This window comes from Mercurialis annua, linkage group LG6 (genome assembly GCF_937616625.2).
Source record: "Mercurialis annua linkage group LG6, ddMerAnnu1.2, whole genome shotgun sequence".
Lineage (NCBI taxonomy): Eukaryota > Viridiplantae > Streptophyta > Magnoliopsida > Malpighiales > Euphorbiaceae > Mercurialis > Mercurialis annua.
Window position 1 is genome coordinate 6519996 of NC_065575.1, and position 25447 is coordinate 6545442.

The 25447-nt window shown below is 31.3% G+C and overlaps 3 protein-coding genes across 4 annotated transcripts; 2 read left to right on the plus strand and 1 right to left on the minus strand.

Moving 5' to 3' along the window:
- The first annotated feature begins 328 nt into the window (after positions 1 to 328).
- On the plus strand, positions 329 to 8859 carry LOC126686761 (subtilisin-like protease SBT5.4). Its single transcript, XM_050380989.2, has 11 exons — positions 329 to 441; positions 608 to 732; positions 4813 to 4910; positions 5516 to 5680; positions 5897 to 5999; positions 6090 to 6612; positions 6716 to 6813; positions 7220 to 7465; positions 7560 to 7674; positions 7763 to 7976; positions 8095 to 8859. Exons 1-11 carry the CDS (start codon positions 340 to 342, stop codon positions 8628 to 8630), a joined length of 2325 nt encoding a protein of 774 aa, XP_050236946.1. The 5' UTR covers positions 329 to 339; the 3' UTR covers positions 8631 to 8859.
- An 837-nt stretch (positions 8860 to 9696) lies between these two features.
- LOC126687000 (uncharacterized) lies at positions 9697 to 11049 on the plus strand. The gene is made up of 2 exons (XM_050381344.2): positions 9697 to 9805; positions 10225 to 11049. The coding sequence occupies exon 2, from the start codon at positions 10232 to 10234 to the stop codon at positions 10886 to 10888; it is 657 nt and encodes a 218-aa protein (XP_050237301.1). The 5' UTR covers positions 9697 to 9805; positions 10225 to 10231; the 3' UTR covers positions 10889 to 11049.
- Positions 11050 to 12173: 1124 nt separating this feature from the next.
- LOC126686999 (protein DNA-DAMAGE INDUCIBLE 1) lies at positions 12174 to 18415 on the minus strand. Of its 2 annotated transcripts, none has more exons than XM_050381343.2 (16): positions 18240 to 18415; positions 18125 to 18157; positions 17872 to 18005; positions 16892 to 17000; positions 16371 to 16487; positions 15711 to 15776; positions 15200 to 15262; positions 15077 to 15121; positions 14746 to 14807; positions 14213 to 14306; positions 13967 to 14059; positions 13800 to 13869; positions 13624 to 13691; positions 13307 to 13364; positions 12996 to 13018; positions 12174 to 12542 (listed from the first exon to the last, which is right to left on the minus strand). In XM_050381343.2, exons 1-16 carry the CDS (start codon positions 18303 to 18305, stop codon positions 12414 to 12416), a joined length of 1230 nt encoding a protein of 409 aa, XP_050237300.1. In that variant the 5' UTR covers positions 18306 to 18415; the 3' UTR covers positions 12174 to 12413. The 2 variants fall into 2 exon arrangements, with proteins under 2 accessions (XP_050237300.1, XP_050237299.1); XM_050381342.2 differs by having other exon boundaries at positions 12996 to 13021.
- Between the last annotated feature and the right edge of the window lie 7032 nt (positions 18416 to 25447).

The window sequence follows — 25447 nt, forward strand, 5'->3', positions numbered from 1 at the left end:
GATTTCCTGCTTTGATTGTCTTGACAAGACCTAATAATATAATTAGTCAGACAAGCAATGAACAAGATTGGTAGATTGATCATTAAACTAGAAATTAAAATTTTCTGAAGCATTTGATTTTCCACTGCATACCAAATTAATTATACATAAATTATCCATGCATTTTGAAGTCCAATAACCTAAAATTACGCTACTCCATCAATTTTAAACATTTTTACATGGTAACAACACCAAATATTTCGAATAAATTTGATACTAAAAATAGCAAAAAGATAACATATAAAAACAATTCAAAAGAGCTTTAAATTTTCATGTTACTTGGATAAAAAAAGAAACAAAATGATGAATAAACAAATAAGGCTCGCAATAATTTCCCCTTTGGCTTTTTCTACTCTTCTACTTTCCTTTTTGTATATTCCTTCTAATTATGCTACACCGCAGGCAAGTTCATTAATTATGTATGTAAATATATAATAGATGCTATATTTTTATTGTGAAAAGGGGTTATTTCACTCCATAATTTTATGTGGTGGAATTAATTAGGTTCAATTTTATCTTTAGATTTAATTTTTTACTATTAAAATATAATTGTGTTTGATTACTGCAGGCTTATGTCGTCTACCTAGGGGATCAATCCCAATCAATTGCTGATGGTAAAGACATTTACGATGATGAAAAAGTGACCCAATCACATTTTGACATGTTGTCATCACTCGGCATTCATGCTGACAGGTTTAAATTTATCTTTAATTTTGTACTCTCTTCGTCGTTTGTCTATAAATATTTGTCCATTTAAAAATTTAAGGTGATTTTATCTTTCAAATATATCCATATCTAAAAAATAACTCTATATTTTATTTTAAAAGACATTTATTAATTACTAGGACTATGTTAGTATTTTTCTTTATAATTTGAGACAAAAAACACTAACTTCATATGTACAATTTTGTCTAAATAGACAACTAAAAAGACGGAAAGAGTATTTGATTTTTCCTAAAAAAATTAGAGATAATCTTAACTTAGATTAGTGTTAGGTATATTATATTCTATGTTAAATCAAATTTAATTTGATTGCACCGAGATTCGAAGCCGTAATCTCAAAATTGCACTTGAAGGATCTAGACATTTGGGTTAGGCTTTCCTGGCAATTTTTCCAAATTCATTTTATTTAAAATAAATAGTGTGTGTATATATATATATATATATATATATATATATATATATATATATATATATATATATATATATATATATATATATATATATATATATATATAAAGTGATTTTTCTAAAATATTTAAAGGTTTTTTGCACCATTTAAAGCAATGAAAGGCTTAAGTAGTCGGAAAAAAAAAACTTAAAAGACTTTGAAAGTTCTTGTTGCGCCTTTAGCCTATTAATAGATAATAAAAGGTTCATAATAGTTTTTTGAAAAATTATTAGGTATATTCAGTTCATTATGTTATCTGTAAACTAAACCTATTATATTATGACACGTCATTAAAATTATAGCAATTTTGTAATATTATTTTTTAAAAGTGTAAAAAAATAACAAACGAATTTCCAAAATTATCATCATTTTAATAATTTATTATAATATGATAGACTTAGTTCATGGATGACGTGATAGACAGAGCTATCATTATTTATTTTTAACAAAAATTTCTACAAATTAATGGTGTAGGTAGTCCTATTACTGTTTAACATGGCAGCTGTTGATAGACTGCTAAAATTAGATTAGATATACCAAATTTAAGGAAATTGCAACTTTAATCCCATAGTATGGGGAGGGTCTAGGTAGCACGGACACGGATACGGATACGGGGAAACGGGACATTTGGACACGGCGAAACGGTATAATTTTAAAGTTTCCTATGTATAAAATGAAGTTTCGTGTCCGAAACGTCAAGTGTCCGAAACGTTTCCGAAACGGAAAACGTCGATTGAATGAAGTGTCCGTGCTACCTAGGGGAGGGTTATTGAATTTTAATTGTTATCAAGTTAGTTACTAAATTTTAGTTTTTTTCACTTTATTTTTTTATTTTGATTTTTTCGGCAAAAATACTTAAGTAGCAATCGGAATTTATTTATTTTTACCTGACAAATTTGTTATGTATAGATAATTTGGCTTAAAAACTCTCTTCTGAAATAAAATTATATATGTATGATAAGTTTTTAAGGTAAAATTAGTAAAATACGGCTACCACATGTTAAAATCTGGGTGCCACCTAAGTATTTTTTTATTGAAAAAACTCATTCATAAAAATCAAAGTTCGATGACAAAAGTAAATAAAATTTAATAATTGAAATGAAAAACAAAATTAAAGTACAGTGATCCTCAGAATTAATTGCATCCCACAGTTTATTGCAAGTTATTTTTAAATTATATAAACTATCATTTTATTTAACCTTTTCTAAATATAGCATATTGCTACTTATATGATAAGCTTGAATTCTAGCAAGTTTATATATTAAATTGGAAAAAGGTGCATGTATGACCCTAATATTTTGACAGTGGTCTATTTTGGTCCTTAACGTTTTCCAAGGCGCAAATATCACCCTGACATTTTCTTTTCTCATAATTTTAACACCTGATTACAGGTGTTTAAACACTTGTTAGTCTTGTTGACGTGTGATTAAAAAAACCAATAAGACGGTGACATGACAATAAGCAATCCAAAAAAGGCACATATATGACTCTAATATTTTTTCATGAGTCTACTTTGGCCCTTGATGTTTGTCGAAGCGCAAATACGACCTTCATATTTTTTGTCTCATAATTTTAACACATGAGTTCAAAGTATTATTTTTAATTTATAAATATATATATTATTAAATTAATTATGTATTGAAATTTACCAACATTTATTATTAATTTTTTATTTGTGTTATTATATTTTCTTAGTAAATTAAAAAGGGGTAAATTTGGACAAATAATAATTTTAGGTGATAGATCTTTGGGATATGAGCTTTGGTTCTCAATAGCTATTCTAACTACTCTCTCCGTCCCAAAATAATAGTCCACTTGCCTTATTTTTTTTAGGCCTAATGTCTTAAAAAAAACCCGACCTTTTATCCCCTTTTCAATCATACCCTGATGTTGAAAATTTGTCAATTTTACCCTATTTTGCATTTTTGTTTCAATTGCACCCTGAAAAATTAAATTAACGTCTTTTGCGTTTGGAAATTTGTTTAAAACATTCTCCATGTCTCGCATATATTAATTGTATATTTTAAAATTTATTTAAATTTAGTTAAATTAATTAAGAATTTAAATTAGTGTTAATTTGATTATGGTTTTTAGTTAGTTTTTAAAAATAAAGGACTTATTTGTACTTTTTTGAATAAAAAAGAATTTAATTTCATGTTTAGACTTAATTAATTGAATGATTTCATCATTTAAGTTAAAAAAATTAACAAAAATTAAAATATTGGGGTACAATTGAAAACGGAAAATTTAAAAGTGGGTAAAATTGACAAATTTTCAACGTCGGGGTGGAATTAAAAAAAAGTTTAAAGGTGAGGGGTTTTTGAGTGATTAAGCCTTTTTTTTATCCCAAAACAATAGTTCACTTTCTTTGTAAATTACAATTTAGAGTGTTTATTTTCCATATTGTTCTTATATAAAATGTATCATTTATTGCTATTTGCCTATAGTTATAATATTTAATAAGGGTATGATAGGAAAAATGAAGATAAATTTGTGAAAAGTTAGACCATTGATTGTATTTCTTAAACTGTATGAAAAGAGGAAAGTGGACTATTGTTTTGGGATGGAGGGAGTATATTATTATCAAATCATATGGACCAAAAATAATTCACCAAACAGACAAATTATGAACCAGAAGAAATAGTATGGTATTTATATATTAACTTTAATGATTAATTAAAGTAGCTATCCGTGTTAAAAATTAATAGAGAATTCGAACTCCTTTTTTTAACTAAGAGAGAATCTTTACTCAAACGATTAATAAATGAAAAGTAAACGAAAAAACACCTAAACACACGCTTTCTCTTGAACTTTCACCATTTTATATTCAACAAAACTAACGAGTGTTTAAACACCCGTTAAGCCGGATGTTAAAATTGTGAGAAACAAACGTTGAGGTTATATTTGTTGTTTGTAAAACATCAAGGACCAAAGTACACTCATGGCAAAACATTAGGGTCACCGTCTTATGGTCTTTCTTAATTACACATCAGGAAAACTAACGGGTGTTTAAGCACCCATTAAGTCAGGTGTTAAATTTGTGGAAAAAAAAATGTTTTAGGCTTTTTTGCGCTTTGAAAAAATATTAAGAGTCAAAGTAGACCAGTGGAAAAACATTAAGCACATATATGCGCCTTTTCCTGCTAAAATTGAATATAAAAATTTCCTTTTAATATTTTTATTATGCTATAGATTACGTTTTAATTCTTATTTTTTATATATTCAGTAAATTATTTTTGCTCAAAAGGAAATATGTAAAAAGGATAAAATAAAGGAATAGTTTAAATGATTAAAATAAACCTATATAAAGTTTAAGAATTGAAGTTGTATCTTTTTATTAAATTGTGTATGTCCACTCCTATCAATGGCTGACATGTTAAGAATCTCAGGACTTTCCTGCAACCTTGATTTGTATATATTACAGAACCGATATTAATTTTTAAATCATTTAATAAGAATTGAAGTTGTATCTTTTTATTAAATTATGTATGTCCACACCTCAGTAATTAATAAAACTTTAGAAAGTCGATTACCATCTTTGACAAAAAAAAAGACTTTGTAAGAATTTTTGTTTCTTTTTTAATCTCATTTTTGTTATGCAGTGGAAAACAAAATGAGAATAAACTACTTTACTCATACACAAAATCCATGAATGGGTTTGCTGCAGTTCTTGACCAATCTCAAGTACAAATGCTTAAGAGTAAGATATTCCATACCTAGACTATATTTGATTCATATAATAGATGCATAATGAAACAGCTAATTCGCATAAAATGAATATTTTCTATTCAAATTTATATAATAAATTGCTATTCTATAATTTTATAAAATAAATATTCTTTTGAAAAAGTAAAAAATAATTATTATATTGTTTATAAAATAACTATTCTATTTCATGTTATTTTATAGGCGAAATGTTGTAAAAAGGCCAAACCTTTCATAAAAGTTTCACAAAAGTCCCGACCTTTCAATTTTGTCGATTTTGGCCAAAAACAAATTATTTGGTTTGTGGCCAACTCTCAATTTGATGTCAATTTGCCTATGTGGCATGCCAAATATTGATAGGTCGGAACTTTTATGAAACCAAATAATTCATTTTTGGCCAAAATCGACAAAATTGAAAGGTCAGGACTTTTGTGAAACTTCTGTGAAAGGTTTGGTTTTTTTACAACATTTGGCCTATTTTATATTATAAACTGCACGTAGCCTAAATGTATTAAAAATAAGTAAATTGGATTTAGCAATAAATTAGTAGGTTTATTATTATCTATTGTTTATTAATGTTTATGTTTTGAATAAGTGCAGGTAAACCTGGTGTAAGAGCAGTATTCCCAAATAAAAGATATGAATTACACACAACACATTCATGGGATTTTCTTCAATTGGAAAACCGTGGTGTTGCTGGTCCTGCCTCCCTTTGGAACGCGGCTAAGTATGGCCAAGATATTATTATTGCTAATCTTGACACCGGTTAGTTTTCCGATATTGATCGTTGATGGTGTAATTTTAAGGTTTTCTATATTATACATAATTAAGAACAGAAAACATTGATTGAATGAAATGTACGTGCTATCCTGCTCGTTAGTACCGTTTGAGTTGGAGCCTGACGTGAAGCTGATCTAAGTATAAATACATGTAATGTAAGATGATCGAGTAATAAATAATCATGACTTGTCTAAATGCCAGGTGTTTGGCCGGAATCAGCAAGTTTTAAAGACGACGGAATGGGGCCAGTTCCGGCAAGATGGCGAGGAAGTTGTACGGTCGAGAGTGGAATTCACTGCAACAAGTGCGTTAATTATCTTTTTGTTAAAATGTTCATTTCCTCTGTACTTTTTTAAACCTTAAAATTTGAATGTTGTTGGCTATTGTTGTTCAGAAAGCTTATAGGAGCAAAAATGTTCACCAAAGGAGCCGAAGCAAATGGACTCGTAATCCCCAAGGAAATACACAACGGACGCGACTACAACGGCCATGGCTCGCACACATTATCAACAGCAGGCGGTGCTTTTGCTCCGGGAGCTAATTATTTTGGTTACTTCAATGGAACCGCAAAGGGAGGATCGCCGAAAGCTCGTGTCGCTTCTTACAAAATTTGCTGGAGTGGTTTTTGCTACGCAGCTGATATTTTGGCTGCATTGGATGCTGCAATCAAAGATGGTGTTGATGTTCTATCCATGTCCATTGGAAGCAGCGCTACTGATCTGTTTGACGACAGTACTTCCATCGGATCATTTAATGCAATTAGAAAAGGTATTGCGGTAGTTGCCTCAGCTGGTAATCAAGGACCCGGGCCGGAGACTATAAATAATGTAGCTCCATGGATTTTTACAATTGGAGCTAGTACATTGGACCGTAGCTTCATGAGTTTTCTTGTTCTTGGCAATCAGAAGCATATAAATGTACTCATGTTTTTAACTTTATTTTATTTTATGATTCATTCAGCTACTAATTTGAATACATAGTTAATGATTATGGTTACGAACCCTGTTTTTTGAATTTCAGGGATCGAGTCTTTCAACCTCAAACTTGCCGGCCGGAAAGGTTTATCCTTTGATCAAATCAGCCGATGCAAAAGCTGCAAATGCAACAGTCCAAGACGCGTAAGTATTAAGAAGAAAAAATAGTAAACTGCTAGGTCGTGGGTTCGATTGCTCCCACAAGCGCTTCCCATCCCCAATTATCAAAAAAAATTGCTCGTGGAATAGAAATTTAGAATATTTTAATTGAAATGGTCACATCCGCAAAGTTCGATCAGCATATCTTATTTTTACTAAAAATTCAAAGAATGAAATTGTTCCAATGAGCTATAGCTCAAAATGGTATGTGCGCTGAGCAGCATTCTGCTAAGGCCGTGGTTGAGATCAATTTCTCACACAGGCCCCAAAAGTCCAGCTCCCTAGATGATAAATAGAAAAAAAAAACGAATGAAATTGTTATTTAGCACATATTGATTTTGAAATACACTGAAAGTTTAGTGATATATCGAGTGTCTTTCGGGTTGTGCAGTATATTGTGCAAAAACGGATCGCTAGACCACGCCAAGGTAACAGGAAAGATTATAGTATGTCTTAGAGGAGATTCAGGAAGATTAGTGAAGGGAATGGTGCTTGCAGCTTTAGGTGCAGCTGGTATGGTTCTAGCCAATGACCCAATAAGTGCAAATGACATTTCTTCAGATCCTCATTTCCTTCCAGCTACTCATGTCACTTACACTGATGGTCAAGCCGTTTACAGCTACATCAATTCCACCAAGTAATTATAAATTCTCTTCTCGGATTCATAAATTGATCATTTCGGAATTCAAAACTGTGAAAAACTAGCTTATTCCGTGCATATTCAATGGCAGAAATCCTACTGCATCACTTTCTCCAGTAACACCAGTATTAGGAATTCAACCAGCTCCACAAATGGCTGCTTTCTCATCAAGAGGGCCTAATCCACTTTATCCAGGACTTCTTAAGGTTCTTTCAGGAATAGTTCATTTGGTTTATCTGTCTATTATTATTTGGTTATTATCTGACCTTGTTCTGTTTTATTTATTGCTGCCAGCCTGATGTTATTGCCCCTGGAGTTAACATACTAGCTGCTTACTCCGGAGCAGGATCTCCGAGCGAATTGGACACCGACAAACGTAGAACTCTTTACGGTGTGATGTCTGGAACTTCAATGGCTTGCCCTCATGTTTCTGGTATTGTTGGTCTTATCAAATCAATCCATCCAGATTGGAGTCCTGCAGCTATCAAATCTGCCATAATGACTACAAGTAAGTCAATTTCCATCCAACATGGATTTTCATACAAACCTAGTACATATTAAACATACGGATTAGCTAGCTGCAATTTAATAACACTAATACAATAAAATTATTTCTAATACTACAGCTAAAACAAGAGGGAACAATGGCAAAGCGATTCTCGACGCAGGCGGTAAACCTGCAACGCCATTAGCATATGGTGCTGGACATGTACAACCTAACCGCGCAGCAGATCCCGGACTAGTTTATGACTTAACAACAACTGATTACTTGAACGCGCTATGTGCAATCGGCTACAACGCCTCAGTCATCCAAGGATTCGCAGGTTTTCCCTATACATGCCCAAAGAATTTCACTCTCAACAACCTCAACTACCCTTCATTTGCAGTCCCAAATCTAGCCGACCCAGTCGTTGCGACTCGCAGAGTTAAGAATGTCGGAACTCCTGGAACTTACACTGCCACCGTAAAGGCGCCTGGACAGGTTTCCATAGTCGTCGAGCCGACAAAACTAACTTTTACTAAAGTTGGAGAAGAGTTGGAGTTTAAGGTTACATTCAAGCCAACAATCAAAGGTGCACCTAAGGCCTATGTGTTTGGGCAGCTCATATGGTCGGATGGCAAACATAATGTAAAGAGTCCTCTTGTAGTGAAGCATGCTTAGGGTTAGTAGGGTACCCTGTGGATTTATATCTGTATTTGTATGTGCAAATAATTAGCTAATTAAAGTTCAATGATGTTCATATATTACACATGTTCATTGTTCAAGTCCATGGAAAAATATGAGAGCGCCTTTTTAGGCGATTTTTTCATGGATGTTTTTGATTTTTATAGATTGGTTGATTTTTGTATAGTTCTTGAGCTAATACAAACTTTTTTTTATATTTCTGCAATTTTATTTTATTTTTTAAAAATATTTTAATATTATTTTTTATAATCTTTCGTACTACTATTGTTTTTATATTTTTTATAGAATTCTACACAGTTCTACAGTTTTCACACTTCTATTTATGCAATATTTTTGTAAATTTTGTAATATTAACTCTGTTATTTCAGTCTAATTATTTTTATAATGATACATATCTTTAATGTTTATTCTTAAAGCAAAATACTCTAAAACTCTTCACATATGTAATAACTCACAGTTTGATATTTCTTATTTAAAAAATAAACAATTTGGTACCTTAATTTTAATTTTGCAAACACTTACAACCTTCTGTTAAATATGGGTATAAATTGTTAACGGAATTAAATATGAGGTACCAAATCGTTTGAAAATGAGATATCAAATAGTTAAGTGAAGTATCAAATCGTTTGAAAGTGAGATAGCAAATCGTTTGAAAGTGAATACCAAATTATTAACGAAACTAAGAGAATGTCCTAATTATTGAAAAAATTAAAATGGAGGTATCAAATAAAAGATATCAAATTATGAATTATGACAAATATGAAGGGTTTTAAAGTAATTTGCTCAGGATTTAACTAAAAAATTAGATTCAAATTTAATCTTTAAATTTATTTTTAATATAAGTTTAAATTAAATTTAATTTTAAAAAATTCAATTGCTTAATAAATACAATTTAGTTTATTTTACTAATATACATTTAATTTTCAAAATTTATTTTTTAATTTTACTTTATTTACTTTTTAAAACTAAAATATAAAAATCTAAACAATTTTCATAATATTGTGGATTGTAATCGAATGGCCCATCTCACTTTGGGCTCTAAGGTTTTGTACTAAAATGTTGCCTTACTATTAAAATCTTAAAACCCTAATTTCATTCTCTCTTTTCATTCTCTGATACCAACTTGTAGTTCGAGTTTTCCACCTTATTCGGTAAGCTTCAATCTCCCTTGACTCCTTTACTTTTCTCTGTTCATGTAGTTGTTAGTGATTGAATTGGTTGAGTAAATTTTCAACTGGGCCCAATTTTTAATCATAAATTTTACAGCTTTATAATTTGATTTTTTGTACGTTTTTTTGTGTGATGTTCTGGGTTTTAGCAAATTGGATTCACAATTGATGTTTTTAGGTGAATTTTCATTTGGGTATAAGTTAGAAGGTAGCACGGACACTTTATTCAATCTAACGTCTCGTTTTCGAAACGTTCCGGACACAGGAATTTCATTTTTTACATAGGGAATTTTAAAATAACATTGTTTCTCTGTGACGTCCCGTGTCCGTGCTACCTAGGTTAGAATTTGTTGGATTTTATTCTTGTGAAATCAAATTCATGTTTTTTTTTTGGCTGGCAGATTAATAATGGAGGTTGAAACTACAGTTCAAGATGATTCCAGAATGGCAGATGTTGCATCTAGGTTACCGGATAAACCGACTTTTGCGCCTTTGAAGGCGCACGAGATGTCTGATGGTCGAGTTCAAGTTAGAAAGGTGTCGGTTCCTCCGCATAGGTATTCGCCTCTAAAGAAAATATGGCTGGAAATCTATACTCCTGTTTTCGAGCAGATGAAGATTGATATTCGCATGAATCTTAAAGCTCGAAAAGTTGAGTTCAAAACTCGACATGATACTCCGGATATCAGTAACCTTCAGAAAAGTGCGGATTTTGTGCACGCGTTTATGTTAGGGTTTGATGTTGTTGATGCTATTGCTCTCTTGCGTATGGACGAGCTTTACGTTGAATCCTTTGAAATTAAGGATGTTAAAACCCTTAGAGGCGAGCATTTGTCGCGTGCCATTGGAAGATTGTCGGGTAAAGGTGGGAAAACGAAGTTTGCTATCGAGAATGCTACGAAAACAAGGATTGTGATTGCTGACTCCAAAATTCACATATTGGGATCTTTTCAAAATATCAAAGTTGCAAGGGATTCTCTTTGCAGTCTCATTATGGGATCCCCTGCTGGAAAGGTATACTCGAAGCTTAGACAAGTTTCATCTAGATTGGCAGAGAGGTTTTAATTCTTATCTATTTATGCGATTTTGATATGCTAGCTCTTGCTCCGATTGGATGGTTATGATTGTAACATGAGTTTTTTTGTATGAGAGGCCTATTGTCGAATTGCCAAAAATGATACACTATGAAAGATCTATCAATATATCATTTGATTATTTATTTGCAACTGATATGGAATCTATTATTATATCCAGTTTCTGCTGTTTGAACTATTTGTATGTTTTATCAATGCTTGAATCATTTGTTCTTCTTAGACAATGTTTAATCATTTTCTGTGTTTTAAGATCTAATTTTTAAACTTGTAATGGTTAATTTGACTGCTCAAGATTGAATTAAGTTATTTGTGGACCCAAAACGTTTCTTTATTACATTTCCTGCAATTTTATAGCTTTGGCTGAACTAATTTAGCTCAAAGCCAAGTGATAACAATAATATAACAATTTATGACTGTTTATAGATGCTCTTTGTTCTTCACTGGTCACTGTAGTGTGTATTATATGTCGTGCCTCTGCACTCCGTCTTGTTCATAAAGGGAATATGTGATGGATTCTTTGATAATTAGAATGAGTTTCGCTGATATTACACTGTTGAGCTGAAGGAACGACACTTAGGCTAATGAGTGAGTGCGTTTCGCTTCAACTTGCTGCCAATATATATGTAAGCTGACGACCTGTATTTGATTCTGTGGCTTAAACTCCTCGAGGAATGTTTCTTTGATTACTCAAGCAGGTCTTGCTCTCTGAACCTTCTTGTTTGTGCATCACTGGGTTGGTAAAAACAGTTTCTCAATGCTTGTATATGTAGTTGTACATCATAGCTATTTATTTGATGCACTAACGGTTTAGTTTTGCTTATCATCCCTGCCTTGTTATAAGCCTGAACCAGGCTTCTATGATTCAGGTGTTGCATTTTACAATAATATGAAACTCTAATGCCATTAATTCCACAAATTTGCTACCAACTGTAAATCTTATAACAATAAATAGAGACAGAGATGGAGAGCATTATGAAAAGAAAAAAAAATTGCTGAACCACAAATTCACCAAGCAGGAATATAATCGGTTTGTGAGCTATTCTATGTCAATCTAAGTTGAATTCAATCTCTTCTTGTTCAAGTTAATTTTGGAAAAGAGTTCAAGAATTCAAATACTTAGAATCTTGCAAAAATAATCAAATTTAAAATAAACTACAAATTTACTTTTAATATTTGTATATATCATTTTGTGCTAATTCCAGAAAAGGATAAGACACTTTGCCTTTGACATCATTACTGATATGTTACTAATTGCATAACAAAGAAATCACCATTTAATTATGTTAACTGTTAGATAAATCTCAGAATTATATAGAAAAATGTTTAAAGGAAAAAAACAAAAGATGGGAACTTTTTGATTTACTTTCCCCATTGGACTGCAAAATAAATTGTTTGCAGAATGGGTACATAAATTATGAATTTGTAAACTTTTAACTGAATTCAATATTGTTCCCACAATGAATGAGCTTTTCAATATTATATAAGTGTGGTCAACGTCAACCACCGAACAGAAATCCAGCAGCCTGTTCTTCATTGCCGTCGAATAATCTTAGAGCTTGCGTGACTGCATCCCTTCCAAATCCTAGCTCAACTAGCTTTGAAACTTTTGCTTCAAATTCAGCTCCCTGCATGGAAACATTTTTTATCCAACGTATCAGCAAACATATATTTAAATTCAAGCTGGGTGCCATGTCAGTCTAAATTTATAAGTTTCATGGGTTTAGATTGATCAATGAGATGAACTAACTGAAAGCTTCAGTTACTCTCAAATAGGGTTGTGCATCAGTTTGAACCAAACCAAATTTTGACATTTTTTAAATTCTAGCTGAACTGATTTCACAATATCAAACTGAATCCTTTCCAGTTTGGGTTTTCACTTTCCAAACCGAGCCAAACAGAAAAATTAAACTTTTTTTTTTACAATGTCAAACCAAATCGAACCGAATTTGTCAATTCGATTTGGTTTGGTTTGATTTTTGCAAACACCCATGACTGAATGCAAGCAACTTGCAGGATCCCGATAATGCATATTTCAACAGCAGGCTAGGAGAACTGCAAGAAAAAACAATTGGTCTTACCTGTGCTGCATTACCATGTCCAGCTGCTGAGAACCACAGGAAAAGAAATTAAGACGTCAATTAGCAAAATGATAAAAGTACTTCCATGAAAGAAAAAAAAACATCTGTAGGTCATGATCAAATACAAATATTAATAGGCACTATATCTAAGCCCGGCAATTATGTTGACATTCTTTGAAAAACAAAGCCTCAGAAAATTTAAATACGTGTCATTATAATTGCATTTTTGAAATTCGTATTTAGTCAAAGAAAAAAGAACCGTCAAATAAAGTCACCAATGATAGATCTTTGCAACGTTGGGAAAAACTAACCAGGAGATTGACCTCCTAAGGGTACATTATTCTTCTTATCCGTTGTTCCTGATATCACCTGAAGAATCATATCAAAGTGGATCAATGCCAAAATCATGAAAGCAATTAGTAAGTAGCACATGGAAGCAATTTGTAAAAGCATAAATTTATGCTCAAGAAACAGAACGCTATTCCGTAAACGATTTTGGAATTCCAAACAGGACTAACTCACAGATGCACTTCACCGTAAATGTCTTAAACTAATTCATATGATTATCACAATCCAAACATCAGTCGTCTTAATATTTGTGTTAAAAGAAAATCAGATCCACACTTACTGGATTTCCAGAGCTGGATGCTTCTTTGTGGATTTCTTCATCCAAATAATGAGACGGAATGTCCTTTTCTAAAAAAAACAAATCATTTAATTATCTAAGTCAGAAAGAAACTTAGGCAGATGAAACAGTGTCGGACATTACAAATCACGGAGAAAATGGAAAACCAGATGATTAACCTTGCAAAAATGGTACAGAAACCTCTCCACCGGCAACTTTCAAAAGATTCTCTTTCACATCAATTATGCACTGCAGATATTAGCCAATATTAGATAATACAAGCGGTCTTTAACAGTTTAACTAACAAATCTCAAAGAGAACTATTAGATGCAATGGCCGATGCTACCTGGTGCTTGCGAAGCATATCAAGCCCAAAAAGAAATTCCATATTGGGGGAATCTAGCACCAAAAAGGAGCACGGATAAAATTGACTCCCAATCTACATGGAATAAACAGAATGTAATAATGAAGTTAGAGTCAGGCTGTAAGGATATAATAACAATAGCAAATAACAGCTAAAAGATACAATGGCTCAATCTTGAGGTGCAATCAACAGCTAAAATCTGACTACAATTCCAGATGGGTGTTTTACCTTTATTGGAGCTACATGTATCCGACCCAATATCTCAGATTGACCTACTCCTCGAGCTATGCCTCTGTAACGCTGATCCAAAAGCCTAAGCAATCTGAAATACAACAGTAAACAACAAAGCTAAAGTTATGCAAGAGAATCTTTCTAACATCCAGTCAAGATGCAAACATGTTACTGAAAACAAACAACTCAGAAGTACTAATAGAAGAACATAATTAATAAATCAGCCTAAAGCAAAAATAATAAGAATGGAATATTGTTCATAAAATGTAACTGCAGAACCCAATCTATCTACAATGATATTGTAAGATAAATAGCAAGTTGCCACATCAACCATAAAAAAGTTGAGAAGAACACATCTAACTTTATTAATATCTACCGGATAACCATATCTCTACAAGTGCATTTGTGCATATATGTGTAGGCATTGATCTTCTATACAGAGTGATAATAAGCTATGACATCAACCAGCACCAATTTCACCTAAATGGACATAAATGAAAGGATAGTCAAAGAATAGAAGATACACATACCCACATCGTTCAGCACAGCTTTTTGATATTATCGTAGACTGAGCACCACTGTCAACAAATGCCTAAAGAGAAACAATAGTTAATTTATGAGGCTATTACTTTCACCATAAACAACAAAAGATATTTTAAAGTGGAGGTTATCCTACAAAAAGATTTATAATACTTTCATGGTTCCATTTTGTTTTGAGTAATTAATAAAGTAAATAAAAACATTGGAAAACTTAAAGCCATGCTGACAGATGGCAACAAAAGAACAGACACATAGGTTGTATACAAAGAGTAACATGATTGTTTCTTGGCTGCAAGCGGAGCCAATTTTTGTTGTCTCTACCTTTAAAGGCACGCCGTTAACTTCCATGTCAACATACAACATAACCTGAAAGATGTCACAAAGTAACGTCAACTTCAAAACAAATCAATTAACTTAATGACATAAGTTGAAGGGTATACATACCACCCTAGCAAAAGCTTCAGGGTTGTGCTCCAAGGCAGCTGCCCAGTTCTCATCGATTCCTTTCTGCAATTAAATTAAGCAATGTCGCAAAACATCAAATTTATGGGGCAGATACCATTCCAAAGAGGGGCAAAATAAAAACACAAATAAGGCTAGCCATGAATTTTTTCAGTAATCAAGACTTTCATCCGAAAATGATGCACCATGGTCCATGAGTCTTGAGATTAAAGGTTTTCATTAAACAAATAATAAATTAGAAAAAAGAATGTAATTTTTGGATCTAGGCAAGCCGTCAAGGAAAAAAGAAAAAAGATGGGATAGTCATCTGAGTCTCAACTGGAGAATAAGCACAAGCAGAATATCACGGAAAACTTCATTGCAGAACGAAACTTGAAAAACAGTAGAAGCAAGCAAATATCATTTTCTGTTGACTTATCACACTAGATAAAGTAAATAAAACTGACCTGGCTTTCTGTTAACTGTCACACTAAATAAAAGAAATTAAACTGACCTGGCGAATGGCAGCTTCAATTTTCTTTTGTGCCTCAACATCAAAAGGATCTGCTTCAAGAAGGGCCTGTTACATGCAAAGAAAGAACATAGGTAAATCAGTGTCTCTAATATTAACATCTTTTTTTCAAATACATAAGAGTAGGTAACAGTAACTAAGCCGTTTACATCTACTACTAGCAGTAAAGGAAAGGATGAGGTAAATCAACTTCTTTATTATTAAAGAATAAATCATTTCACAGCAATTAAATTGTATCCCATTTACTGGTAAACAAACATACACATAAATCGCTGCAATAGATGGTCAAGAGTCAATGCATTGAAATGGTGTCTCTAAACAAAATTTTATCGACTACAAAGCAATTGCATCTAAATGGTTTATGAACAAACAATTGGTCTTTCAAATAGACAGTTCTTTGATATGATATCACATATAAGCCTATTCAACCTACTTGTCCACAATCCAAAGCCATCCTTACATATTTCATCAAAATCAAGTTATTTACACTTGTTCATGCATAGAAGCCTAATGAGCTTTTGCAATAAGTACTTGCTAGAGATTTAAGGAAAACTGAATTATCCTTCTCTGCTGTTTTATAAACTTGAGGAGTTATTAAATACAAAAATGACAACTGGCCACAAGGAAAAACTAGCCACTCACAAATTCCTCCTCTTGTTGGCGTCGCAAGTCAGATCTTTGGCGATTTCTTTGCCTTAAGAGGTCCTGCAATTTGTTCAGGTCATTTCCAAGAATAGCTTGCGCCAATTCTGGATCAGTCTGCAAAAATGCAAATTTAAACCTTAAAAAAAACGAACAAGTGAAAGGATACCTACCAAGAAAAGGTTGGGACAAAAACTGAGCAAGTATATACCATAATACATCTTTTGCACTTGAGTTTTTGAGACCACTAACTCAGTAAATTTAAATATCCAATACATTAATATGTAATGGCCAACAAATTAATGAATGCCATGCATTCAGGCGATGCATTTATCTTAAAGCAGAAAATAGTTAAGGAAAATAAATGAGTGCATAAAGATACAGAAAATGGGGGAAGTTAGCTCTTTACATCAGCCTTTTTCTCTTATGGAATTTAAAGTGCTAAACTGAGTAAGAAATTGCCAAACATCCAAAACTCAGAGCAAAAACTGGATTTAGAAGAAAATAACCATCGATTGTACCTGAAATAGCTGACTCATCACATTAGAATCATTTTGAACATGTTGTTGGAATGCCCTAGGATTTACTGCGGATCCATCAGGATTAAATCCCAAATCGTTTGATGTTGCACTGAGAGAAACAGCAAAACCAAGTTTAGCATTAGGGCAGGAAGTGGATATCATTTACATAAACTCTTGTGAGTTGGATATAAATATCTGAATATTTAAGCAATTAAAACAGTTGAATAAAATCTCATAAAAAGACAAGGAATATATCCACAAACTTAAAGAGTGGACACCACTAGCAACAAGAGGCGATGGAAATATCTTCCACATTTGTGGAAATAATTGCATTTTATCCGTTGACCTATGCAACTTAGAAGGAGCTAATTCAGGTAATTATCACACACAGGATGTAAAAGTAGAAAATATGAATCTGAAATTGTTGTTTATTCTATTGAATAAAGAGGTATATATATACACAATAGATTTTACAATATTCTAATCTCTAAAATATTCTCTAATTAATAACTCTTCTTTCTATATCCTTCTACTAATTACTTCATATTTTATATTCTATAATATTATAGATTATTCTTCAACACAGGAGTCTGACTTAGAAAAAAAAATTCTGGGATATATTATCCCCACCCTCCTAATTGTCTTATTATGTTTTGCATCAGAAAAGCCAATGCCACCACTCTATTCCATTGAACTTAAATTTTGGCACCCTCAATAACCCAATATAGACATGTATGGATTTTATATTTGTCCACTACGGTTGGCACCCAAATCATTAGTATCTATATTCTATCCAATAATCTAAGTGCCTTAAGCCCATTCCCATATAAATTTAGTTCCAGAATTTTTCATCTATACCAAAACCAATGCATGTCCCCATAGGAAAAAGTTCAAAGTTTACAGCTTCACTGTATTCCGACAGTCCAATTTATAAAATAACCGACTCCGAATTTCTAAATGGACATTATGAGTAACTCTACCTTGATGCAGCGGCGGCGGCGGATACCATCATCAACAAGTCCTCATCTTTAACGCCCAATGCACTCAATTTCTCATGATTTCTAATTTCCTTCCCATTATATAACAACTGCTGTTGCTGAAGTGGCACTTGTGTCTGCACAATTATCAGAATAACAAACTTAAACCTAATAACTTCAATTCAATTTTAATCACACAGCATAATTCACATTAACCAATCAATCAAACACAAACAGTTAAACACTAGATCATTACCTCAACTTCGAGCAGAGCTTTCACGTTCTCAACCTTCAATTAAAACAATTAAAACGACATAAGTGTACAATTTCAAGATTTAAAAAGTGAAATTAGGGTTTACAAAGGGGATTACAGATTCTTGAGGATCCACGTCGAGCGATATAATCTGTTCATCGGCTGTCATTACTGTGATTCTCATCTTTTTTTTGTTTGTGCTGTAAGGATCTCTCCGTTTAACTCAAAATAAATAAAGACTTGAAAATTAATTTAACTTGTTGAAGAAGATGAAGAAGAAAAACTTTAATAGATTAGATTTCATCATTATTTGACTACAAGTCTATAACTTGCTTTGGCAAAAGGTGCATAAAAACCCTTCAATTTTATGACTGTAACAACAATAACCTTAAACTAACTCAAACTATAAGATTTGTTCATTAAAAGAAGTGCAATTTACATTCCTTACATTTTTTATTATACATAAACTCATTTCGCGTTACATGCTACGCACGTGTCCCGTAATATGATTCGTCAATTTATATGTTAATTAAATTATTATAATTATACCAATTTATCTTATTTACAATCAATATTAAATTAGATAAGGTTTTTGTTACAAATAAATAAAATAATTTGGTTTATTAATTGTTTATTTATAATTAATTATACCAATTAAATTTTATAATAATTATTACAATTATACCATTATATTTTATATATATTAAATATTAAATTAATTAGAGTTTATGTTGGATTTTAAAAATTACTTAATGAGTTGGATTAAGATTATTAATTATAGTAAAAAGTAAAGTAGTACTTCGTTATAATTTGTATTATAATCAATATTATATTAGTTAGAGTTTTGCTTGGATTAATAAGTAGTTTATAAAGTTGAATTAAATTTAAATTTAACATAATTATATCGTTGTATTTTAATTATATTATTAATAGACTTTGAGGTGGATCAAAAAATGTCTTAATAGAAATAATTTTAATATTTTTTATACTAACTATATTTAATTTATAAAAAAAATGATTATTCATAACATTAATCTATTATGTACTAATTTATATAGTATAAGGATGAAACCTATCTAATTGAGAATTGTTAGATTTCATCTTAGAACCAATTAGTGTTAAGTGGAGGTGTCCAACTAGTATTTAAACACATATCCATTCATACACACAATTAATGTGGGATACTCCCCTCACGCATAGCGTGGGGAGGACAAACAACCAATCTCCCCTTATGCATCTCACATGGATCATATCAAATTCAAATTATGTGAATGGGTAAAACTCTGATATCATGATAGATTCATCTTAAAACTAATTGGTGTTAAGTGAAAGTGTCCAACTAATATTTAAACATACGTTTATTCACACACATAATCAATATGGAATATTCCCACTTTAATAAAAATAATATGCATAAAAGATTGAGCCTACTTGAATTCATTAGACCGTATTGAAAACTCGTTAGAAGAGGTGCAATGTTTTTACATAGGTAAAATTAACTATTAGTTATAAATCTATTATTAATAGTTTACTGAATATTTGAAGATTATTATAATAATAGTAAATTTTTATAATCATACTAAAACCATAATTATATTTGGCAATTATAATTATATGTGTATGAGGTTGAGGGTTCCACCCTCAACACTCACAGGCAGTGTGCCTATTTAAAAAATGTTTAACATTAACTCCCGCTAACCCCCTAACAATTAGAGTAGACTATCTTTGACAAAAAAAAGTGCAATTTTATGATATTTTATCAATGTAGACTTATGGCGCTTTCTCTCTTTGGTGATGTGCGATGTTATGGTATTCCATTTTTTATCCCCCTTGAATTATTTGTGTCGATTAGACATTCCTGACTAGATTTCGGCTCGATACAATATGGTGGGGTGAGTATATCATTCCTAGCCGTGTCTCCATATATTTTTAAAACTTTAGAGATACTTATGGGTTTATGTAGATCTATAAACCCATAAGCTATCTCCAATGTTCAAAAAAAAAAATGTGTGATTGTTGGATTTTTCTCTTTACTCTTTGAAGCAGCTCGAGGCTTGGACGTTAATCAAACCCCCGAAGTTGCTTCAAAGATCAAGGGGATAGTCCTATAGCCTGCTTTCTTTTTTCTTTCTTTTTTTCTTTTTCTTTTTGTCTTTTATAATCACTTCTTCTCTTCCTTGTGGTGGTATTACTCTACTCGTAGTATCATATAAATGTTTTCAAGTTTATTCCTCTTAATGCTCATATGGAGTTTGGGAATAATAATATGTTATGGACTTTGGGGATCGAGTGAATCCTGAAAGGTAATTTTCTTGCAAAATCTGGGGCTTCATGTTCTCTTTTGGTTGCAAAATTATGACTCTGGATCATTTTTCTCTTTCGAAGGCTTAATGCCATGAATAGCTTGAAAAGTTCATTTCCTCATTCACTTTTCACTTGTATTTTCTTTTTTTTATTTACTTTCTCTCCCAACTTTGAAAGCATTTTTTATTTTTCTTTGGCGCTGCACCATGCCACGACGATGGGTGTTTAAAGAGTTGTGCTTGGATCTTGACAAACATGATGTGCAAGAGAATTTGTCTCTTGATAGAGGCGAGGAATTCCCGCTTCTACTTCACTTAGAGCAACATATTAATACCGGATTTCATTTTGAGGTGAGTTTTTCTGAATTTTTTTCTTAGATAAATGTATTTAATTGCTTGAATGTACGAAACACGCTCGAAATTGCACAAAAATAAGGCTATATATTAAGAAAATAGCTGCCCAAAGGGGACAACCTGACTGGCGCCGGTGCCAGATTGATGTGGCACCGCCGCCACATCAGATTGACATCACCGCCAATCAGATTGGTGTCGTGGTCATGGCGCCAATCCGGCAAAAAACGTGTTCTTTTGATTTTTCTTTTGAAAAAGTCTTTGGGCCTACTTTCAAACTATTCTTTCATCGGCATTAACGAACTTGGAATTCTTGCAATCTCAGGATATGGACTCATTCCATACGTTCGACAATTTTTACAGGGCTCGGCTGTGGTTTGAATTTTTGCATGTTCCGAATCAGGAGTGGATTGATGGTATCAGTTTCGGCTGTTTTGTCCATGCTATAATTACCATAACGTGGAAGTGTGACATGATCTCGTTGCATGATTTGATGAAATGGTGGATGGACACCACCCATACATTTCACTTGTCGGTAGGGGAGATGACAGTTACTCATTTAGACTTCTCTCTTATTGCCGATTAGAGTTTGGTGGACAATCAATGCCTTTTAATAGTGGTATTCTAGAGTACAATGACCGATAGAGGTACGTCTTTGAGATGTTAGGGTTGGTGCTGAGACCAAGGGTTGTACTCTACGACATGTTAACTTATAAAATTATTACCACTTAGGGAGATGGCTATGATGCTGACCAGATAGCCGAGCCTTCCTGGTTTACTTGTTGGGGACCAAGACTTTAACTTACTTGTGTTGGGGGCGGATAATAATGAAAACTGAAATCCATAATGATATGATGACTCGAGTCACACAGGGATTCACCCACTAGAGTGTACCTGGAGACTTATCCAAACAAGATATAGTTGAATCACGAGGGATTCGCCAATAAGGATAATCTAAGAGGATTGGAGAATCCTCAATAGCAACCAAATCTAATAGAATTCGGTGAGTTCTAATGATCAGATCTGGCATGACTCATCAAATATCCTGATTCCGTATACTATTCAATTACCATAAAGGTTACAGAAGACCCAAATCTTCTAGATCTCGGGAGATATTTTCCTATTTAAGAATCTTATCTTATTCGCGAGTCATCTTTAAATAGGACTCTTGCTGAATAAGAATCATTTTCCTATTTTGGACTCATCTGTTGAATAGGTATCACTTTCCTATTCCAACTCTATAAGGTTTTCCTTCATCCTCACTATAAAAGACTTGAGCTATGCCTACACACAATGATAATTTAATAATACTCTTTCAAGTTCAATACTGACTTAAGCATTAGAGGGTTTATCGGATAACCACCGTCTGATCAACTATCTATCTTATTTTATAGGTCAATCATCGTTCAGAAGACAGACTCCATTACTGATCTTTGCAGAGTAATGAATATGAAACTCTACATATAGAATAGCTTGGTCAAAACTGTAAATTAGAATCAATTTATAGAGTTTGGTTCAATTGAGGCCTAACTCGTTTTCAGGTTCGTGCACTTTTTATTTTTTATTTATTTAGTATTTGGCACTTTTTATTTATTTGGCCACTCTATAATTAAATTTCGTACTGATTTTTTTTAAATGTAGATTAGGGACGAAATAAATAAAAAATAAAACTTTAAAAAGGACTACGTAAATAATAAATTTGTAAAAAAATTAGACGAAAACAGAAGTACATGAACTACGTAAATTAAAAATTAGAAAAGTATAAGAATTAATTAAAAAAATAAGATCAAAAATCAAATAAATAAAAAGTAAAAAGTACAAAAAAGTTTAAGAATGAGTTATGTTTAAAATTGATTTACTTATACGGTGGGACAATATTTCATTTTAAAACTGGGTTAGAATGCACTAAGTCAGGTCCACTTTATTTATTAAAGATAATATCTTCTGTACACTTCACATGTTATAACTTATGAATAAAGAAATTAGGTGCATTCATTAAGGCCATTGGCAATGGTCGTCACCAAACACCAATGTCATTATATTTTCTTCAAATTTAATAGGAGCCATTAAACCAAACACTAAAAACATTTATTTTAATATCTTAATTATTATTAACTTTTGATAGTTTATATATTTTTATCAATTATATCCAAAAATTTATTTTTATTCACATTCATCTAAATAATATGAATAATATTATTTATATTGTAAAAAAACTAAATAACTATTGAATAATTTTATTATAAAATTTTGTGTTATTTAAAATTTAATTTATATTAAAATTTTAAATATTTTAAAATTCTGTTTTTTCTCGTAAACAGCCTTCGACAGCAGCCTTCATCAGTAGTAGATCGAATACTCATCCTCAAGACATGTTTATTTCGAATATTTGAAAACTAAATGTACCTCCTAAACATCAGTTCTTTATTTGGTTATTATCAATAGATCAAACCATTAAACACTTATTTTACCGTCGTCGTTTAATTCCAGCTGGACAACTTCAATGTTCCGATTGCGGCGAAATTGAAAATGGAAGTCATATAGTACTTCATTGTTCTTTGACTTGGTCTTTTTGGCGTAGTTTAGGTACCATTAAATATAGGGTTCATTTCATATAAAATCGCTACCTTTACATGTTTTTCATTTAAATCGTATCTTTTAAAATGTGTCAAATAAAACCATCATCTTTTATATTTTTTTTCAAATCTATCATCAATAAGAAAATTCGGTGTATTTTTCCTTTCAAATAAATGTTCTAATTCGACTAATGACCTAACTAACATAAAAAATATTTTCATCTTACTATTTTCTTGTTGATTCTGGTTGTCGAGTCAACAATGATACACCGAATTTTCACATTTGTGATAAATTTGCAAAAAATAAAATAAAAGGTGCTGATTTTATTTGACACTTTTTAAAAGACGTGATTAAAATGAAATAACGTATCAAAATAGTGATTTTATATGGAATTAACCCTTAAATATAAGCCACTTCTACTTTCAATGGCTAGGATTGACAAAAGTTAGATATAAAGAGCTTTGAAGTACAAATTGGATGTTTGGTATTTGAGAGACTTGAAAGGCGAGGAATAAGAAAATTTTCAAACATGAAGAGACAGACTATACCAACTTGATTTTTCTTTGCATCACAAGGGTCGTTAATCACTTCAAATTCCACAATTCTATAGCTTCTTTTATAGCAGAAATGATGTTTTTTAAAACTTAGAATTTTTCGTTAAATAATAGTTTTGTTACTTCCCTTTAGAAGTGTTGTTGCCTACCACATCTCGTGGTCGTATTAATCTACCGATCATTTATCAAGAAGTTTTTTAAAAATAAACATTATATTAATTTATTCAAATTAACATAATAAGAAAGATGTTATATTTCCTGATTATATAGATTGTAGTATATTTTATTTTTAAGTTACTGTCTCCTAAAATTATTTAATTAATACTTTTATATGTTAATACTAGTATTTTACTATAAAAATTAATGATTAAAACATTTTAATATTATAGCATGTAATATTGTTCTTTAATATTGTAAATAAATAATGTTTGTTTATATTTTAATTTTTTATTAAATAAATGATAATATTAAATTATAATTTAATTATATTAAATAATATAAAAATATTGATGACTCTCTAGCAAGTCGAGGGTTGACAACGGGCCAGAGTGAGATGGAAAAGTTATCCCCATTTTGATCCCCGCTTTTACGATGTATTCCAGTCCCCATCTCTATTCAATTGATGCGCCGAATCCATCCACATCGTTATACCCATGAGGATTACCATCCTCGTTTAACTTCTGAATATGAAAGTTTATTTTTTATTTTTAGATTAAAAACTTGAAGTGTTTTAATAATAATAATAAATGTCATTAGAAATTGCTCTAACTACTTGAAAAAAAACCCCATTTTTAATTTTAAAAATATTACAACTTTTTTAAACATGAAAATGCATTTTAAATTTTTTAAATAATTTTTTTTTGACTAAATACTAACCCAGTACATTTTTAATTTTCCAGATTTAAAAGAGTTACAACTAAACAAAAAACCAACATCTGATTTTTACTCTTTTAGTTTTTTAGTCACTATATAATATATACACGATATTATATTCATTATTAAACTTATACTAATAAAATTAAATTGAATAAGTATATAAATTATGTATAAAAATAATAGTATATGTATATACGTTGTGTCTCTATGGAGATAGTGATGGAAATTTCTATAGTGTGACTGCACTCCTCGTTCTCTCGCTCTATTTTGTATACTAATTTTGCATTACGTGCTACGCACGTGGCTCGTGACGTGATTTTTCGATTTATGTATTAATTAGATTCATTATAAATACATTAATTTATTTTATTTATAATCAATATTAAATTAGCTAGAATTTTTATTAGGAATAAATTTAACATTTTTATATTTTAATTTTAAAATTAATTAATGTTAATAATATTAATTTATACTCTTTCCGTCTTATTTAAAAAGGGAAATATCTTATTTTTCTAGTATTCCATATAAAATTTATATCCATATCATGTTTTTTTATACCAATTTGTATTGAATTTTTTTTATCCATCGTTCTCTTTCTAACATTAATGATTATAATTCTAAATTCAATTTAAAGTATTATAATTAATAGGAGTAAATTAAAGAAA

Excerpts from the sequence above, each read along its gene's own strand:
- LOC126686999 (XM_050381342.2), bottom strand. The coding sequence starts at position 18,305 with ATGAGAATCACAGTAATGACAGCCGATGAACAGATTATATCGCTCGAC. Across the intron at positions 14,808-15,076 it reads TTAACGGCGTGCCTTTAAAG|GCATTTGTTGACAGTGGTGC; the intron begins GTAGAGACAACA and ends GTTTCTCTTTAG. Across the intron at positions 13,365-13,623 it reads CATCCAGCTCTGGAAATCCA|GTGATATCAGGAACAACGGA; the intron begins GTAAGTGTGGAT and ends ATGATTCTTCAG.
- LOC126686761 (XM_050380989.2), top strand. The coding sequence starts at position 340 with ATGATGAATAAACAAATAAGGCTCGCAATAATTTCCCCTTTGGCTTTT. Across the intron at positions 733-4,812 it reads CTCGGCATTCATGCTGACAG|TGGAAAACAAAATGAGAATA; the intron begins GTTTAAATTTAT and ends TTTGTTATGCAG. Across the intron at positions 7,466-7,559 it reads AGCTACATCAATTCCACCAA|AAATCCTACTGCATCACTTT; the intron begins GTAATTATAAAT and ends ATTCAATGGCAG.
- LOC126687000 (XM_050381344.2), top strand. The coding sequence starts at position 10,232 with ATGGAGGTTGAAACTACAGTTCAAGATGATTCCAGAATGGCAGATGTT.